Source organism: Zeus faber, assembly GCF_960531495.2.
Source record: "Zeus faber genome assembly, chromosome: 5".
NCBI classification, from domain to species: domain Eukaryota; kingdom Metazoa; phylum Chordata; class Actinopteri; order Zeiformes; family Zeidae; genus Zeus; species Zeus faber.
Genome location: NC_137192.1, coordinates 36,578,790 through 36,598,789, shown reverse-complemented (window position 1 = coordinate 36,598,789; position 20,000 = coordinate 36,578,790). Strand labels below are relative to the sequence as shown.

Here is a 20,000-nt window from a genome sequence, read left to right as displayed (position 1 = left end):
AGATGAATAAAGAGTTTCATTGCAGCTTGACAAGTTCAACTCATTCTGTCCTACATGCAACGCAACAAGTACTCCGTGTAGTACGTCCAGTATGATGACAGTACAGGTAGAAAAAAAAAGAAAACAGAAAGGTGTCACTACGTGGAGTAGACTCCAGCCGACTGTAGCACTCAAGTGGTGCGTTCATGTACCAGGAACACGTGGGAAACCAAGAACCCATGAAATTGTATTGACTCGCAGAAATACACCAACGTTTTTGGGATTTGATGGAAGCGTGACCCATCTGAGACTGAATGGGCAGAAAGGCGTCACCACTAAAGTTAGTTTTGGGATTTCTGTTCAGACGTCTCATGGTCCAAGTTGGATCCACATCTGTCAACATGTGCAGCAGGAATGAAACGCTCTTCAACCTCTGCCAATTTAGCGTCTACCAGCGTCGTCATAACAACATTCATAACATCTGACACCACTAAACTGGACCCTGTGTGTTGCTGCCTGCAGATATATACTACTTTTTGTATTTCTATATCTACGTACTGTAATTGACCATGTATATATGTACAGCGTACTTTATGTGTATATAGAGAGAACAAGGTGGCTTGTGGGTAAGAAGACAAAAGTGAAGTTCATTTACCGACAGGAAGAGATTCCTTTCTGCTTCTTTTTCTTCTTTCTTGCTTCTTCTCTTGCTTCTCTCCCTCTTCTCCCTCTCCTCCTCTTCTCCTTCTCTTCTCCCTCTCTCTGCACTGCCTTCTGGGAGTTGGGGGTGTGTTTGTTGAGGGCCAGGAGGTGTAGTGTCCAGTTCATGTCCCTCGAGCCGCCACAGGGAAACATAAACGTGTTTGTAGATGAATATTTGTACAAAGCGACAGGTAAAGGACCCTAACAACTGTTCACACAGAGGATCAGCTGCAGGCTTCAACGCTCTGATCAAATGACAACAAGGATCATAATAATATAGATCATATAATTTTTACATTGCATTGATCAGACGCTTTTATCCAAAGCCACTTCCAATTATTCAAACAGCAACGGACGCAGCCATCAGGAGCAATGAGGGGTTATGTGTCTTGCTCAAGGACACTACAGCATGCTAGCAGGAGGAGCCTGGGATCCAACCAGCAACCTTTAGATGACTAGACCACCAGCTCTACCTCCTGAGCTACCTCTAGCTAGCTCTATCGATAATGTAATAATATAGATCATGTAATAATGTAGACTATGATGTTCACGGATGACATTGTGATCTGTAGCGAGAGTAGGGAGCAGGTGGAGGAGAGCCTGGAGAAGTGGAGGCAGCATTAGAGAGAAGAGGAATGAAAGTCAGAAGGAGTAAGACACAATACATGTGCCTGAATGGGAGAGAGGGCGGAGCAAAGCTGAGAATGCAAGGAGTGGAGGTGGAGAAGGCGGATGAGTTCAAGTACGTGGGGTCGACCATCCAAAGCGGCGGAGAGTGTGGGAGCGGTGAAGAAGAGAGTACAGGCAGGGTGGAGTGGGTGAAGAAGAGAGTACAGGCAGGGTGGAGTGGGTGAAGAAGAGAGTACAGGCAGGGTGGAGTGGGTGGAGAAGAGAGTACAAGCAGGGTGGAGTGGGTGAAGAAGAGAGTACAGGCAGGGTGGAGTGGGTGGAGAAGAGAGTACAAGCAGGGTGGAGTGGGTGAAGAAGAGAGTACAGGCAGGGTGGAGTGGGTGAAGAAGAGAGTACAGGCAGGGTGGAGTGGGTGGAGAAGAGAGTACAGGCAGGGTGGAGTGGGTGAAGAAGAGAGTACAGGCAGGGTGGAGTGGGTGAAGAAGAGAGTACAAGCAGGGTGGAGTGGGTGAAGAAGAGAGTACAGGCAGGGTGGAGTGGGTGAAGAAGAGAGTACAGGCAGGGTGGAGTGGGTGGAGAAGAGAGTACAAGCAGGGTGGAGTGGGTGAAGAAGAGAGTACAGGCAGGGTGGAGTGGGTGGAGAAGAGAGTACAAGCAGGGTGGAGTGGGTGAAGAAGAGAGTACAGGCAGGGTGGAGTGGGTGAAGAAGAGAGTACAGGCAGGGTGGAGTGGGTGGAGAAGAGAGTACAAGCAGGGTGGAGTGGGTGAAGAAGAGAGTACAGGCAGGGTGGAGTGGGTGGAGAAGAGAGTACAAGCAGGGTGGAGTGGGTGAAGAAGAGAGTACTTGCAGGGTGGAGTTGGTGGAGAAGAGAGTACAGGCAGGGTGGAGTGGGTGGAGAAGAAATTACAGGCAGGGTGGAGAAGAGTGTCTGGAGTGATGTGTGACAGGAGGGTTCCAGCCAGAGTGAAGGGGAAGGTGTACAGGACGGTAGTGAGAGCAGCCATGTTGTACGGTTTAGAGGCTGTGGCACCGACTAAAAGGCAGGTGGATGAGGTGGAGGTGGCAGAGTTGAATGAATGAGGACGTTAGAGGGACAGCTCAGGTTGGACAGTTTGGTGGAAAAGTGAGAGAGGCCAGATTGAGATGGTTTGGACACGTGTGGAGGAGAGATGAGAGTTACATTGGGAGGAGGAGGCTGAGGGTGGAGCTGCCAGGCAAGAGGAAAAGAGGAAGCCAAAGAGAAGCTTGATGGAGGTGCTGAGGGAGGACATGCAGGCGGGTGGTGTCAGGGAGGAAGATGCAGAACACAAGGTGGATAAAAAGAAGATGATATAATAATAATAAAGATCTTATAATAATCTAGATCATATGGATCATTGAATAACATCCATCTCTGTCATTAAAGACGACAGAGAACCAATCAGAGAGCAGCGCCCCCTGTGGACCATGAGGGTGGACACATGAACTCTCTGCGTTCCCAGAATGCAATCAACACTTAACGCTTTGTTTTTGTTTGTTTATTGCAGATTTCAAAGAAACATTTCAGGAAAACACGTGAGATGACTCCAAACGCTGCGACAGAGCCTTCAAAATAAATACTTGTTTCTGTTCAGAGACGAGGACCAAGCAGGTTTTTCATGAAGCTCAAACAAGAAAACAAACAAAGTTTTATTTGTTGACATTGAGACTTATACAGAAAAACAAACATTTGTCTTTAAATGGACGTTTCTCCAGAGGGAAGACGATGAGTCCAGGCCTCGTCTGCTCGAGGCACCGTCAGGTCGACATGAGGCTCCACCTCCATGTTTCTAACACAAACAAATCCACTTCATGACAAAACTTTCCCCAAAACAAAACGCTGTGAGATGACACGTGAGGTGATGACATCACACACTTATGACCATGCAGGTATCACTCCGCCCCATTCGACCCCACCCATTATGATGCCTGACTCCGCCCCCATTAATGTCTGCACCATATGACTTCACCCAGATTAAATGCCGCCCATCTCACATTTGACTCTGCCCTAAGTCCAGTCCATCCCGTATGATGGATGACTCCGCCCCTGTTCAACCCCGCCCCCTTCTGCCATATTGCTCCGCCCACTCAGAGGATTTAATTAATGTTCTCATACAATTTGGAACAATCAAGGATTGAAAATGTAACAATGTCACCGCTCTCTCCAAAATCAAACAGAGATATTCATATTAAGTCATATTAATTCATATAAATTCATATTTATTCATATTAATTCATATTTATTCATATTTATTCATGTTACATGATCAGAGAGTTGAGTAAAGAAAGAGAAACAGACAGAGACACTATAGATTCCAGGTTAAACCAAACACGTCACATGTTTTAGGAAGTACTATGTGTAGTACCAGTGTAGTACCAGTGGAGTACTGCGTAGTTGCGATACTGGATCAGTACTCGGTTCCACAGTAGTGATGATGATGCCACTTGGTGTCGTCTGGAGCCGTGAAGAACGAGTGAGAGAAGATGAGCTGAGGAAGAGGAGGAAGAGGAGGAGGAAGAAGTTTATTTTATTGGTGAAATAGTTCAAAAAATTGTTGTGTTCCAGTGTGTGTGTGTGTGTTACAGTGTGTGTGTGTGACAGTGTATGTTACAGAGTGTGTTACAGTGTGTTACAGAATGTGTTACAGTGTGTGTGTATTGCAGTGTGTGTGTGTTACAGTGTGTTACGGTGCCTTACAGTGTGTGTGTGTGTGTTACATTTAGATTACTAGACAACCAGCTCTACCTCCTGAGCTACCATCCCCGTGTTACAATGTGTGTGTGTGTTACAGTGTGTGTTACAGTGTGTGTTACAGTGTGTGTTACAGTGTGTGTGTGTATTACTGTGTGTGTGTGTGTGTGTGTGTGTGTTACATTTGGATTACTAGACAACCAGCTCTACCTCCTGAGCTACCATTCCCGTGTTACAATGTGTGTGTGTGTTACAGTGTGTGTTACAGTGTGTGTTACAGTGTGTGTTACAGTGTGTGTGTGTATTACTGTGTGTGTGTGTGTGTGTGTGTGTGTTACATTTGGATTACTAGACAACCAGCTCTACCTCCTGAGCTACCATCCCCATGTTACAATGTGTGTGCGTGTTACAGTGTGTGTTACAGTGTGTGTTACAGTGTGTGTTACAGTGTGTGTGTGTATTACTGTGTGTGTGTGTGTGTGTGTTACAGTGTGTGTGTGTTACAGTGTGTGTTTGTGTTACAGTGTGTGTGTGTGTGTGTTACAGTGTGTGCTTGTGTTACAGTGTGTGTGTGTGTTACAGTGTGTGTGTTACAGTGTGTGTGTGTGTGTGTGTTACAGTGTGTGTGTGTGTGTGTGTTACAGTGTGTGTTTGTGTTACAGTGTGTGTGTGTGTGTGTTACAGTGTGTGTGTGTGTGTGTTACAGTGTGTGTGTGTGTTACAGTGTGTGTGTTACAGTGTGTGTGTGTTACAGTGTGTGTGTGTGTGTTACAGTGTGTGTGTGTGTTACAGTGTGTGTGTGTGTGTTACAGTGTGTGTGTGTTACAGTGTGTGTGTGTTACAGTGTGTGTTACAGTGTGTGTGTTAGAGTGTGTGTATGTGACAGTGTATGTTACAGAGTGTGTTACAGTGTGTGTTACAGTGTGTTACAGAGTGTGTTACAGTGTGTGTGTGTATTGCAGTGTGTGTGTGTGTGTTACAGTGTGTGTGTGTGTTACAGTGTGTGTGTGTGTGTTACAGTGTGTGCATTACAGTGTGTGTGTGTTACAGTGTGTGTGTATTACAGTGTGTGTGTGTTACAGTGTGTGTTACAGTGTGTGTGTGTGTGACAGTGTATGTTACAGAGTGTGTTACAGTGTGTGTTACAGTGTGTAACAGAGTGTGTTACAGTGCGTTACAGTGTGTGTTACAGTGTGTTACAGAGTGTGTTACAGTGTGTGTGTGTATTGCAGTGTGTGTGTGTGTTACAGTGTGTTACAGTGTGTGTGTGTGTTACAGTGTGTGTGTGTGTGTGTGTGTGTGTTACAGTGTGTGTGTTACAGTGTGTGTGTGTGTTACAGTGTGTGTGTGTGTGTGTGTTACAGTGTGTGTATTACAGTGTGTGTGTGTGTTTCAGTGTGTGTGTATTACAGTGTGTGTGTGTTCCAGTGTGTGTTACAGTGTGTGTGTGTTACAGTTACAGTGTGTGTGTGTTACAGTGTGTTACAGTGTGTGTGTGCTACAGTGTGTGTGTGTTACAGTGTGTGTGTGTGTTACAGTGTGTGTGTGTGTATAACAGTGTGTTACAGTGTGTGTGTTACAGTGTGTTACAGTGTGTGTGTTACAGTGTGTGTGTGTTACAGTGTGTGTTTGTGTGTTACAGTATGTGTTACAGTGTGTGTGTGTGTGTGTGTTACAGTGTGTGTATTACAGTGTGTGTGTGTGTGTGTTACAGTGTGTGTGTGTGTGTATTACTGTGTGTGTGTTACAGTGTGTGTGTGTTACAGTGTGTGTGTGTATTACTGTGTGTGTGTGTATTACAGTGTGTGTGTGTTACAGTGTGTGTGTTATAGTGTGTGTGTGTTACAGTGTGTGTGTGTGTGTTACAGTGTGTGTGTGTGTGTGTTACAGTGTGTTACAGTGTGTGTGTGTGTGTGTGTATTACAGTGTGTGTGTGTGTGTCTGTGTTACATTGTGTTACAGTGTGTGTGTGTGTTACAGTGTGTGTGTGTTACAGTGTGTGTGTTACAGTGTGTGTGTGTGTGTTACAGTGTGTGTATTACAGTGTGTGTGTGTATTACAGTGTGTGTTACAGTGTGTGTGTGTGTGTGTATTACTGTGTGTGTGTGTGTGTGTGTTACAGTGTGTGTGTGTTACAGTGTGTGTGTTACAGTGTGTGTGTGTGTGTTACAGTGTGTGTGTGTTACAGTGTGTTACAGTGACAACATACGGTGTATGTTACAGAGTGTGTTACAGAGTGTGTTACAGTTTGTTACAGTGTGTGTTACAGTGTGTGTTACAGTGTATGTCACAGAGTGTGTTACAGTGTGTGTACCAGTGTGTGTTACAGTGTGTTACAGTGTGTTACAGTGTGTGTTACAGTGTGTGTTACAGTGTGTGTTACAGAGTGTGTTACAGTGTGTGTACCAGTGTGTGTTACAGTGTGTTACAGTATGTGTTACAGTGTGTGTTACAGTATGTGTTACAGTGTGTGTTTAAGTGTGTTACAGTTTGTTACAGTGTGTGTTTAAGTGTGTTACAGTTTGTTACAGTGTGTGTTACAGTGTGTTACAGTGTATGTTACAGTGTGTGTTACAGTGTGTTACAGTGTGTCTTACAGTGTGTGTTACAGTGTATGTTACAGAGTGTGTTACAGTGTGTGTACCAGTGTGTGTTACAGTGTGTGTTACAGTGTGTGTTACAGTGTGTGTTTAAGTGTGTTACAGTTTGTTACAGTGTGTGTTACAGTGTGTGTTACAGTGTGTTACAGTGTGTGTTACAGTGTGTGTTACAGTGTGTGTTTAAGTGTGTTACAGTTTGTTACAGTGTGTGTTACAGTGTGTATTACAGTGTGTTACAGTGTGTGTTACAGTGTGTGTTACAGTGTGTGTTTAAGTGTGTTACAGTTTGTTACAGTGTGTGTTTCAGTGTGTTACAGTGTGTGTTACAGTGTGTGTTACAGTGTGTTACAGTGTGTTACAGTGTGTTACAGTGTGTGTTACAGTGTGTGTTACAGAGTGTGTTACAGTGTGTGTACCAGTGTGTGTTACAGTGTGTTACAGTATGTGTTACAGTGTGTGTTACAGTGTGTGTTACAGTGTGTGTTTAAGTGTGTTACAGTTTGTTACAGTGTGTGTTACAGTGTGTTACAGTGTATGTTACAGTGTGTGTTACAGTGTGTTACAGTGTGTCTTACAGTGTGTGTTACAGTGTATGTTACAGAGTGTGTTACAGTGTGTGTACCAGTGTGTGTTACAGTGTGTGTTACAGTGTGTGTTACAGTGTGTGTTTAAGTGTGTTACAGTTTGTTACAGTGTGTGTTACAGTGTGTGTTACAGTGTGTTACAGTGTGTGTTACAGTGTGTGTTTAAGTGTGTTACAGTTTGTTACAGTGTGTGTTACAGTGTGTGTTACAGTGTGTTACAGTGTGTTACAGTGTGTATTACAGTGTGTTACAGTGTGTGTTACAGTGTGTGTTACAGTGTGTGTTACAGTGTGTTACAGTGTGTGTTACAGTGTGTGTTTAAGTGTGTTACAGTTTGTTACAGTGTGTGTTACAGTGTGTGTTACAGTGTGTTACAGTGTGTTACAGTGTGTATTACAGTGTGTTACAGTGTGTGTTACAGTGTGTGTTACAGTGTGTTACAGTGTGTGTTACAGTGTGTGTTACAGTGTGTTACAGTGTATGTTGCAGAGTGTGTTACAGTGTGTTACAGTGTGTTACAGTGTGTGTTACAGTGTGTGTTACAGTGTGTTACAGTGTGTTACAGTGTGTGTTACAGTGTGTGTGTATACACACCTCGTCACACCCGGCGCAGCGCGGCCATCTTGTTTCACAGTAGTGCCTCCCACAGAACAGGACGTGGTCGATGCTGGTCCCAGGCTCCGGGTCGTGCTCCGCTCCAGGTCCGGTCCAGAAGTAAACCAGGTCCACCAGGCCCTGCTGGCAGCGGCAGCACAGGAAGCAGGACGGGTGCCACAGGAAGTGCTGGAACCCAGCCCGGCCCGCAAAGACCACCGGCTGGTCCCTGGGAACCTCCAGACCACAGCCTGAACACCACTGGAGGAGAAGGAGAGGAGGAGGAGATGAGGTGGATAGGAAAGGGGGAGGAGGAGATGACAGGAGAGGAGGAAGAGGAGAGGAGAGGAGGAGGAGGAGAGGAGGAGGAGAAGAGGAGAGGAGAGGAGGAGGAGAGGGGGAGGACAGGAGAGGAGGAAGAGGAGGAGAGGAGGACAGGAGAGGAGGAGGAGAGGAGGAGAGGAGAGGAGGAGGAGGAGGAGAGGAGGAGGAGAGGAGGAGAGGAGAGGAGGAGGAGGAGGAGGAGAGGAGAGGAGGAAGAGGAGGAGAGGAGAGGAGGAGGAGAGGAGGAGAGGAGGAGGAGGAGGAGAGGAGAGGAGAGGAGAGGAGGAGGAGAGGAGGAGAGGAGGAGAGGAGGAGGAGAGGAGAGGAGAGGAGGAGGAGGAGGAGGAGGAGGAGGAGGAGAGGAGAGGAGAGGAGGAGGAGAGGAGGAGAGGAGGAGGAGGAGGAGGAGGAGGAGGAGGAGAGGAGAGGAGAGGAGGAGGAGAGGAGGAGGAGAGGAGGAGAGGAGGAGGAGGAGGAGGAGGAGGAGGAGGAGGAGGAGGAGAGGAGAGGAGAGGAGGAGGAGAGGAGGAGAGGAGGAGGAGAGGAGGAGAGGAGGAGGAGAGGAGGAGGAGGAGGAGGAGAGGAGGAGGAGGAGGAGGAGGAGGAGGAGGAGAGGAGAGGAGAGGAGGAGGAGAGGAGAGGAGGAAGAGGAGGAGGAGAGGAGAGGAGAGGAGGAGGAGAGGAGAGGAGGAAGAGGAGGAGAGGAGAGGAGGAGGAGAGGAGGAGAGGAGGAGGAGGAGGAGAGGAGAGGAGAGGAGGAGGAGGAGGAGGAGAGGAGAGGAGAGGAGGAGGAGAGGAGAGGAGGAAGAGGAGGAGAGGAGAGGAGGAGGAGAGGAGGAGAGGAGGAGGAGGAGGAGAGGAGAGGAGAGGAGGAGGAGGAGGAGGAGAGGAGAGGAGAGGAGGAGGAGAGGAGGAGGAGAGGAGGAGAGGAGAGGAGGAGAGGAGGAGAGGAGGAGAGGGGGAGGACAGGAGAGGAGGAAGAGGAGGAGAGGAGGACAGGAGAGGAGGAAGAGGAGGAGGAGAGGAGGAGAGGAGGAGGAGAGGAGAGGAGAGGAGGAGGAGAGGAGGAGAGGAGGAGGAGAGGAGAGGAGAGGAGGAGGAGGAGGAGGAGGAGGAGGAGGAGGAGGAGGAGAGGAGAGGAGAGGAGGAGGAGAGGAGGAGGAGAGGAGAGGAGGAGGAGAGGAGGAGAGGAGGAGGAGGAGGAGGAGGAGGAGGAGGAGGAGAGGAGAGGAGAGGAGGAGGAGAGGAGGAGAGGAGGAGGAGAGGAGGAGAGGAGGAGGAGAGGAGGAGGAGGAGGAGGAGGAGGAGGAGGAGGAGGAGAGGAGAGGAGAGGAGGAGGAGAGGAGGAGGAGAGGAGAGGAGGAAGAGGAGGAGAGGAGAGGAGGAGGAGAGGAGGAGAGGAGGAGGAGGAGGAGAGGAGAGGAGAGGAGGAGGAGGAGGAGGAGGAGAGGAGAGGAGAGGAGGAGGAGAGGAGGAGAGGAGAGGAGAGGAGGAGGAGGAGGAGGAGGAGAGGAGAGGAGAGGAGGAGGAGGAGAGGAGGAGAGGAGAGGAGGAGAGGAGGAGAGGAGGAGAGGGGGAGGACAGGAGAGGAGGAAGAGGAGGAGAGGAGGACAGGAGAGGAGGAAGAGGAGGAGGAGAGGAGGAGAGGAGGAGGAGAGGAGAGGAGAGGAGGAGGAGAGGAGGAGAGGAGGAGGAGAGGAGAGGAGAGGAGGAGGAGGAGGAGGAGAGGAGGAGAGGAGGAGGAGAGGAGAGGAGAGGAGGAGGAGAGGAGGAGAGGAGGAGGAGAGGAGGAGAGGAGGAGGAGAGGAGAGGAGAGGAGGAGGAGAGGAGGAGAGGAGGAGAGGAGAGGAGGAAGAGGAGGAGGAGAGGAGGAGAGGAGGAGGAGAGGAGAGGAGAGGAGGAGGAGAGGAGGAGAGGAGGAGGAGAGGAGAGGAGAGGAGGAGGAGGAGGAGGAGAGGAGGAGAGGAGGAGGAGAGGAGAGGAGAGGAGGAGGAGAGGAGGAGGAGAGGAGGAGAGGAGGAGGAGAGGAGGAGAGGAGGAGGAGAGGAGAGGAGAGGAGAGGAGGAGGAGAGGTCTCCACTCTGGTTCTTGGGGAAATCTCGCACCCCGGAGGGGCGTGGTCTGTCGAGTAGGGGCGGGGCCTGTCACCGGGGGCGGAGCTTATCACACGCAGTCTCTCCATAAGAAATGAATGGGACCCTGTGTGTTGTTGTGGTTTTTTAGATTCAGTGTCAAGACCATAAGCCCCGCCCTCTCCGATGAGCTCCGCCCCTATATGGTGCCAAGGTGTCTGTATCTCACCGAGCTACAGTAAATTTCATATTCCTGTGACAAAGCTGCAGGGTGGTGCAGGGAGGTGCAGGGGGTTTCAGGGAGGCGCAGGAAGCTGCAGGGTGGTGCAGGGAGGCGCAGGGAGGTGTAGGGTGGTGCAGGGAGGTGCAGGGGGTTTCAGGGAGGCGCAGGAAGCTGCAGGGTGGTGCAGGGAGGTACAGGGAGGTGCAGGGCGGTACAGGGAGGTGCAGGGAGCAGCTGGGAGTCGCAGGGTGGTGCAGGGAGCGGCAGGGTACACTGGGCCCCACCCGCCCAGCTCTCGTTGCAGTCGTAGATATGATCATTTTTCCTACATGTTGGGTCTTGACGTCAGTGGAACCAGCAGCGCTGTTATCGGCTGAGGCTGGCTCCTCCCACTGGGGGCGTGGCTTGCTGGGGGTTTCTTTCTCGTCCTTGGCCTCCGTTGCCTCCCTGGCCCTCCTCTGATTGGCTGCCTCCTCTAAGGCCCCGCCCTCCCCGGGGAGAGCGACCTCGCCCACCCCCAGGACGTGGTCCTTGTAGCTGGAGACGAACAGCATCATGGTGGAGATCTGGAACAGAAGGTTCCGTTTCACTACATCCCATAATTCCCAAGATGGAGGCAAACTATAAGTCTCAATTCACTTTTTTTAGAGTATTTCAATTTCAATTAGAAAATTTTACCAAATTTTCAAAAAGAACGTCCGTTACAACAACATTTCACAGAAATAATTAAATCAAATCCAGAAATTAAATATTTTAATTCATCTGTGACTTGTATTAACAAAGTATTGATATTATTATTAACAAAGTAGTGATATTATGAATAACAAAGTATTGATATGATTATTATTATTAACAAAGTAGTGATACTATTTTTAACAAAGTATTGATTTACATTTTTGAATCCGAGCCAAAGAAAAAACTTTGAAATACTGAACAGATTTGGGATTTTTTGAAGACAAAATAATGTCACGGATTTTCCCTTTAACGCTGAATGTATCATTTCCTTTTTTTCCACCGTCCACATCCATCCATCCATTCACTTCCTGTCAGACAGGAAGTAGACGCACCTCCTCCTCACTGCTCAGACCCTGGCAGCTCATGGGGTCCTGGTCGTAGAGAGGGAGCTGCCTGAGGAGCTGCCTGCGACGGTACAAGGACCCCTGTGTCCCCGAGATGGGACGCCTCCCCTCTGGGAGGAGGTCCATGTACTGCACTGCCTGGAGGAGGAAGAGGAGGATGAGGAGGATGAGGAGGATCGGGAAGAAGAGGGGAGGAGGAGGAGAAAGAGGAGGAAGAGCAGAGGAGGAGGAGGAGAAAGAGGAGGAGGAGGAGGAGAAAGAGGAGGAGGAGGAGGAGAAAGAGGAGGAGGAGGAGGAGAAAGAGGAGGAAGAGCAGAGGAGGAGGAGGAGGAGGAAGAGGAGGAGGAGAGGAGGAGGAAGAGGAGGAGGAGGAGGAGGAGGAGGAAGAGGGGGAAGAGGAGGAGGAAGAGGAGGAGGAAGAGGGGGAAGAGGAGTAGGAAGAGGAGGAGGAGGAGGAGGAGGAAGAGGGGGAAGAGGAGGAGGAAGAGGAGGAGGAAGAGGGGGAAGAGGAGTAGGAAGAGGAGGAGGACGAGGAGGAGGAGGAGGAAGAGGAGGAGGAGGGGGAGGGGGTGGAGGAAGAGGAGGAGGAAGAGGAGGATGAGGTGGAGGAACAGGAGGAGGAAGAGGAGGAGGAAGAAGAGGAGGAGGAAGAGGAGGAGGAAGAGGAAGAGGTGGAGGAAGAGGAGGAAGAGGAGGATGAGGAGGATGAGGAGGATCGGGAAGAAGAGGGGAGGAGGAGGAGAAAGAGGAGGAAGAGCAGAGGAGGAGGAGAGGAGGAGGAGGAGGAAGAGGAGGAAGAGCAGAGGAGGAGGAGAGGAGGAGGAGGAGGAGGAGGAAGAGGAGGAGGAGGAGGAGGAAGAGGGGGAAGAGGAGGAGGAAGAGGAGGAGGAAGAGGGGGAGGAAGAGGGGGAAGAGGAGGAGGAAGAGGAGGAGGAGGAGGAAGAGGAGGAGGAGGAAGAGGAGGAGGAGGAAGAGGAGGAGGAGGAGGGGGTGGAGGAAGAGGAGGAGGAAGAGGAGGATGAGGTGGAGGAAGAGGAGGAGGAAGAGGAGGAGGAGGAAGAGGAGAATGAGGTGGAGGAAGAGGAGGAGGAAGAGGAGGGGGAGGAAGAGGAGGATGAGGTGGAGGAAGAGGAGGAGGAAGAGGAGGAGGAGGAAGAGGAGGAGGAGGTGGAGGAAGAGGAGGAGGAAGAGGAGGAGGAAGAGGAAGAGGTGGAGGAAGAGGAGGAGGAGGAAGAGGATTATTTGCGTTTGAAACTTCAACATGAGATTCTTGCATTTGCACAGTGTGTATACATATATGTATGTGTGTGTGTCAGTGTGTATATGTGTATGTGAATGTGTGTGTTTGTGTATGTGTGTGTACGTGTAAGTGTGTTTATATGGATGTGTATGTGTGTGTATGTGTAGCTCAGGAGGTAGAGCTGGTGGTCTAGTGATGTAAAGGTTGCTGGTTGGATCCCAGGCTCCTCCTGCTAGCATGCTGTAGTGTCCTTGAGCAAGACACTTAACCCCTCATTGCTCCTGATGGCTGCGTCCGTCGCTGTTTGAATAATTGTAAGTGGCTTTGGATAAAAGCCTCTGATAAATGACTAAAATGTAAATGTAAATGTAAATGTAAATGTACGTGTAATTGTGTTTATGTGTATGTGTATGTGTGTTTATGTATGTGTGTGTATGTGTGTGTATGTGTGTGTATGTGTGTGTGTGTGTGTATGTGTGTACGTGTAAGTGTGTTTATGTGGATGCGTATGTGTATAATAATAATAATCATTACAGGAGGGAGAGATTCAAGATTCAAGATTCAAGATTTTTATTTGTCACATACATATACATACTTCCATACATATATGCAGTGAAATGTAATAAAGTAATAAATGTAATGTAATAAATGTAATAAGAGGAGCTCCAGTGGGTGGGGGGCTGCCACGCTGAAGGCTCTGGTACGGGGGACGGACAGCACACCCATGTCTGAGGATGGAGTGTGCTGGTGGAGCAGTGTGCTGGTGGAGCAGTGTGCTGTTGGAGCAGTGTGCTGGTGGAGGAGGTGGGACAGGTATTGGGGGGCAAGTGCGTGAAGGGATTTGTATATGAGGAGGAGGAGTTTGTAGGAGATGCGGAACTTGAGCGGGAGCCAGTGGAGGTGGAGGTGGATGAGGGTGGGGGTGATGTGAGTCCTGCACACACTGGAGCCTGTCCAGGGCTTTGCTGGAAACCCCGGACAGGACTCGGTTGCAGTCGTCCAAGCGGGAGGTGATGAAAGCGTGGAGGAGTTTTCAGCCACGGAGTGAGAGAGCCAGGGACGGAGACGGGTGGTGTTTTTGAGGCGGTAGAAGCGACTCGTGACGGATGTGATGCGAGACTGAAAGGAGAGGGCGGAGTCCAGCACAACACCCGGGTCGCCGACCTCAGGAGACGTTGTGATGGAACAGCCGTCGAGGAGGAGGAGGAGGAGGAGATCTCCGACCTTCCGGAGCAGCCGGAACCATGAGCTCTGACTTATTGCTGTTGGAGTGGAGGTGGAGTCGGTCGGTTGTCATCCGGGTTGTTATGGCGTGGAGGCAGCCGACCAGAGACTGTGGGTGGAGCAGAGTGGATGGTGAGGCGCTGAGATAAAGATGTGTTGTCAGCGTAGCGGTGGAAGTCGAGGCCATGGCGACCGGCGATCTGGCCGAGGGGGAGCAGCTAGAGGGCGGAGAGTGTTGGAGCGAGGGCGGAGCCTTGAGGGACGCCACGGCTGACGGGGGCGTGAGGGGTGGAGGAGCCAAACGGAGTCTGCTTGGTAGATATAAGTGAAACCAGGAGAGAGCTGGACGCTGATGCCAAGCAGGTGGGATAGGAGGAGTTTGAGGAGGAATGTGGGGAAAACTGTGTCAAAGGCAGCGCAGAGGTCCAGGAGGATGAGGATACTGATGTTAGGAGGAGGTCGTTGGTGGTCTTGATTAGGGTGGTGTCTGTGCTGTGGTGTGCTCTGTAGGCTGACTGCAGGGCCTGTAGAGCTCATGGTTGGACAGATGTTGATGGAGCTGGGCGGCCACTGCTCTTTCCAGGACCTGACTGAGGAATGGAAGGTTGGAGATGGGCCGGTAGTTGTTGAGATCATCGGGTCCAGACCAGGCTTCTTTAGGATGGGAGTGACGGAGGCGGTTTTGAGACTGGGGGGAACTGCCCCAGATACTAGGGAGGAGTTGATTATGTCTGTGATGGAGGGGCAGAGGGTAGGAAGGCAGGCGACCAACGCCATTGGCATAGGGTCCAGGGAGCAGGTGGAGGCTTTGGCTTTGGTCACCAACCTCGAGACTAGTGAAGCCTCCACGAGGGAGAAGGAAGAGAGAGAGCGTTGGGGGCGGAGGGGGGCAGCTGAGGGCACACCGCCCAGTGGGTGGGACATGTTGGGCGGAGACGGGGCAGGAACCAGGAGTTGTCGGTGGATGGTGTCCACTTTAGCCTGGAGAACGTCCAGGAACTGGGTGCAGAGGTCAGGGGCGTGGGCAGTGTGGGAGGCACCAAGGGGGCGGAGCAGACGGTTAATGGTGGTGAATAGTGTTCTGGGGTGGAGTAATATTTGATCTTGGTCTTGAAGAGTTCCTCCTTGTAGGACCGCACATGGTCTTCAGGTATGCGTGTATATGTGTGTATATATGTGTATATATGTGTATGTGTATATGTGTGTATGTTTGTATGCGTGTATATGTGTGTGTGTAACTGTGTATGTGTGTATATGTGTGTATATATGTGTATATATGTGTATGTGTGTATGTGTGTATATGTGTGTATGTGTGTATGTGTGTATATGTGTATATGTGTGTATATGTGTGTATGTTTGTATGCGTGTATATGTGTGTGTGTAACTGTGTATGTGTGTATATGTGTGTATATATGTGTATGTGTGTATATGTGTGTATGTGTGTATGTGTGTATATGTGTATATGTGTGTATATGTGTGTATGTTTGTATGTGTGTATATGTGTTTGTGTAACTGTGTATGTGTGTATATGTGTATATGTGTATATGTGTGTATATGTGTGTATGTGTGTATATGTGTATGTGTGTGTGTATGTGTGCACATGTGTATGTGTGTACGTGTCTATATGTATGTGTATATATGTGTGTGTAGATGTGTGTATGTGTGTGTGCATATGTATATGTGTGTATGTGTGTATATGTTTCTGTGTGTGTATGTGTGTATGTGTGTGTACGTGTATATCTATGTATATGTATAAGCGTGTGTCTGTGTATATATATATTTATATACAGAATATGTGTTCATAGACTGTATATGTGTATATGTATATATTTGTGCGTGTGTGTAGGTCTGCTCCCTCACCAGGCTCTGGCTCCGCCCGTGGGGGACCCAGTCGTAGGTGATGGTGCTGAAGGTGGGGTCCCTGCGTGACACCACCGGGTTGGTGACCACCATGCGGTTGCGGCGGTACGTGCGCAGGCCGCCGCCCCCTTTGAGCCGCGCCGTCAGGTGCTCCCACGCCGTCCCGCCCAGGAGACGTCCCATTCGCCGGTCGTCCTCCGCCTCCGTCCCGGGGGCGTGGTCCGCCCTGCTGCAGCCACACCCCGCACAGGACTTCCTGGACGCAGACAGACAGGTTGGGAGAGGGAGACAAACAGGCAGACAGGCATGCAGACAGACAGACAGAAAGATAGGCAGGCAGGTAGAGAGAGGGATACAGACAGACGGATGGATAGGTCTCACCTCCAGGAGTGATGCTGGAAATCAGCACAGTCTTTACAGGTCAGACACTTTGCTGCAGGAGACACAGAGACCTGAGAGAAATAAGAAAATACTAAACGACATGATATGATATTACATTGTATTATGTTATATAATATAACATATTATAATATAATGTAATATTATTTCATACTATATTATATAATATTACATTGTATTATGTTATATAACTGATGATAATATAATATGTTATTATATTCTGTCATATTATATCATGGGGCCAGTGTTTGGAACCAACTGATGCAGGAAGGAGCACGGACACGGATCCAACGAGAGATGGATCGGATTGAGGAAGAACAAATACAAAGATGATCACATCTGATCAGATCACATCTGATCAGATCACATCTGATCTGATCACATCTGATCTGATCACATCTGATCTGATCACATCTGATGGCTCCCCAGAACCATCTATTATGAAATCGTCACAACATCCAGATTGACTCCTCCCAGATGGATGAACAGTCCACCCCCCAAAACCAGACGACCCCCCCACCCCCATGTCCATAAATAGAGTCTTTGTCTCAGCTGTCATGCAGCTGAGTGGACAGACAGACAGACAGACAGACAGAGAGACAGAAAGACAGACAGGTAGCCAGACAAGGTGTCACCAGACAGTAATACTGATGACAGCTGGAAGGAAAGCAGCTGTGGCCTGATTGAGTGTGAGTATGTGTGTGTATGTGTGTGTGTATGTGTGTGTATGTGTGTACATGTGTGTATGTGTGTATGTGTGTATATGTGTGTGTATGTGTGTGTGTATGTGTGTGTATGTGTGTGTATGTGTGTGTGTATGTGTGTGTATGTGTGTGTGTATGTGTGTGTATGTGTGTACATGTGTGTATGTGTGTATGTGTGTATATGTGTGTATGTGTGTATATGTGTGTGTGCATGTGTGTGTGTGTGTGTGTTTGTGTGTGTGGGGGGGGGGGGGGGATTTAACGGTGAATCCACCGGGAGATTCAGATGTTTCCACTCAGCTGACTGAGGGTTAGGGAGCGGCAACTGAAGCTGCCTGTCTGTCTGCCTGTCTGTCTGTCTGCTCGACCATCACACAGACAGTCTGACTTCTATTGTTTAATACAACAGGGGCCCCCTCACACACTCTGGCCACCATGACGGTCTCTGGACTTGTGTCCCTGAAAAGTTTCTACTTCAACTTTGATGTCTAATGCGCTGAAATGCATTCTGGGAGATTGGTTCAGTCGCACCCTCCATCATCAGGGTGTAAGTCGCACCCTCCATGTTGAGGGTGTAAGTCGCACCCTCCATGTTGAGGGTGTAAGTCTCACCCATCATGTTGAGGGTGTAAGTCGCACCCTCCATGTTGAGGGTGTAAGTCGCACCCTCCATGATCAGGGTGTAAGTCGCACCCTCCATGATCAGGGTGTAAGTCGCACCCTCCATGATCAGGGTGTAAGTCGCACCGTCCATGTTGAGGGTGTAAGTCGCACCCTCCATGTTGAGGGTGTAAGTCTCACCCATCATGTTGAGGGTGTAAATCGCACCCTCCATGATCAGGGTGTAAGTCGCACCCTCCATGTTGAGGGATTTAAGTCGCACCCTCTATGTTGAGGGTGTAAGTCTCACCCATCATGTTGAGGGTGTAAGTCTCACCCATCATGTTGAGGGTGTAAGTCGCACCCTCCATGATCAGGGTGTAAGTCGCACCCTCCATGATCAGGGTGTAAGTCGCACCCTCCATGATCAGGGTGTAAGTCGCACCCTCCATGTTGAGGGTGTAAGTCGCACCCTCCATGATCAGGGTGTAAGTCGCACCCTCCATGATCAGGGTGTAAGTCGCACCGTCCATGTTGAGGGTGTAAGTCGCACCCTCCATGTTGAGGGTGTAAGTCTCACCCATCATGTTGAGGGTGTAAGTCGCACCCTCCATGATCAGGGTGTAAGTCGCACCCTCCATGATCAGGGTGTAAGTCGCACCCTCCATGTTGAGGGTGTAAGTCGCACCCTCCATGATCAGGGTGTAAGTCGCACCCTCCATGATCAGGGTGTAAGTCGCACCCTCCATGATCAGGGTGTAAGTCGCACCGTCCATGTTGAGGGTGTAAGTCGCACCCTCCATGTTGAGGGTGTAAGTCTCACCCATCATGTTGAGGGTGTAAATCGCACCCTCCATGATCAGGGTGTAAGTCGCACCCTCCATGATCAGGGTGTAAGTCGCACCCTCCATGTTGAGGGATTTAAGTCGCACCCTCCATGATCAGGGTGTAAGTTGCACCCTCCATGGTGAGGGATTTAAGTCGCACCCTCCATGTTGAGGGTGTAAGTCGCACCCTCCATGATCAGGGTGTAAGTCGCACCCTCCATGGTGAGGGATTTAAGTCGCACCCTCCATGTTGAGGGTGTAAGTCGCACCCTCCATGTTGAGGGTGTAAGTCTCACCCATCATGTTGAGGGTGTAAGTCGCACCCTCCATGTTGAGGGTGTAAGTCGCACCCTCCATGATCAGGGTGTAAGTCGCACCCTCCATGATCAGGGTGTAAGTCGCACCGTCCATGTTGAGGGTGTAAGTCGCACCCTCCATGTTGAGGGTGTAAGTCTCACCCATCATGTTGAGGGTGTAAATCGCACCCTCCATGATCAGGGTGTAAGTCGCACCCTCCATGATCAGGGTGTAAGTCGCACCCTCCATGTTGAGGGATTTAAGTCGCACCCTCCATGATCAGGGTGTAAGTCGCACCCTCCATGTTGAGGGATTTAAGTCGCACCCTCCATGTTGAGGGTGAAAGTCGCACCCTCTATGTTGAGGGTGTAAGTCTCACCCATCATGTTGAGGGTGTAAGTCTCACCCATCATGTTGAGGGTGTAAGTCGCACCCTCCATGATCAGGGTGTAAGTCGCACCCTCCATGATCAGGGTGTAAGTCGCACCCTCCATGATCAGGGTGTAAGTCGCACCCTCCATGATCAGGGTGTAAGTCGCCCCGTCCATGTTGAGGGTGTAAGTCGCACCCTCCATGTTGAGGGTGTAAGTCGCACCCTCCATGTTGAGGGTGTAAGTCGCACCCTCCATGATCAGGGTGTAAGTCGCACCCTCCATGATCAGGGTGTAAATCGCACCCTCCATGATCAGGGTGTAAGTCGCACCCTCCATGATCAGGGTGTAAGTCGCACCCTCCATGGTGAGGGATTTAAGTCGCACCCTCCATGTTGAGGGTGTAAGTCGCACCCTCTATGTTGAGGGTGTAAGTCTCACCCATCATGTTGAGGGTGTAAGTCGCACCCTCCATGTTGAGGGTGTAAGTCGCACCCTCCATGATCAGGGTGTAAGTCGCACCCTCCATGATCAGAGTGTAAGTCGCACCGTCCATGTTGAGGGTGTAAGTCGCACCCTCCATGTTGAGGGTGTAAGTCTCACCCATCATGTTGAGGGTGTAAGTCGCACCCTCCATGATCAGGGTGTAAGTCGCACCCTCCATGATCAGGGTGTAAGTCGCACCCTCCATGTTGAAGGTGTAAGTCGCACCCTCCAAGTTGAGGGTATAAGTTGCACCCTCCGTTTTCTCCTCCTTCTCTTTCTTCTTCTTCATAATTTGAAACGTCTTGCTGCCTGACTGTGACCACACTCCCTCCTGTTCTCCACCTTCAGTCTCATCTGGTTCTACCTCCGGCTCGGATCAGAGACCGAGAAGAAGAACCGATTCCATAGGAACAGGACGGTCAATTTAGATCCAGGTTCTGAAGCAAGCAAGACAAAGACCAGGACCCAGACCAGGACAATAACCAGGACCAGGA

At 49.9% G+C, this 20,000-nt stretch overlaps 1 protein-coding gene across 2 annotated transcripts in view; it reads right to left on the bottom strand.

Annotated features, from left to right (window-relative positions):
• Positions 1-2,830: 2,830 nt before the first annotated feature.
• Positions 2,831-20,000, bottom strand: part of lmcd1 (LIM and cysteine-rich domains 1) — a 17,873-nt gene continuing 703 nt past the window's right edge. Inside the window, exons 2-7 of one of the 2 annotated variants that reach the window (XM_080000663.1) lie at positions 16,204-16,274; positions 15,823-16,078; positions 11,487-11,636; positions 10,749-10,985; positions 7,801-8,061; positions 2,831-3,819 (exon numbers count right to left, since the gene is read on the bottom strand). In XM_080000663.1, the coding sequence (XP_079856789.1) occupies positions 3,739-3,819; positions 7,801-8,061; positions 10,749-10,985; positions 11,487-11,636; positions 15,823-16,078; positions 16,204-16,274 (1,056 nt within the window). In that variant the 3' untranslated portion in view covers positions 2,831-3,738. Of the gene's footprint in view, positions 3,820-7,800; positions 8,062-10,748; positions 10,986-11,486; positions 11,637-13,386; positions 14,962-15,822; positions 16,079-16,203; positions 16,275-20,000 lie in introns of those variants that run through there. The other variant, XM_080000662.1, reaches the window with a different exon arrangement.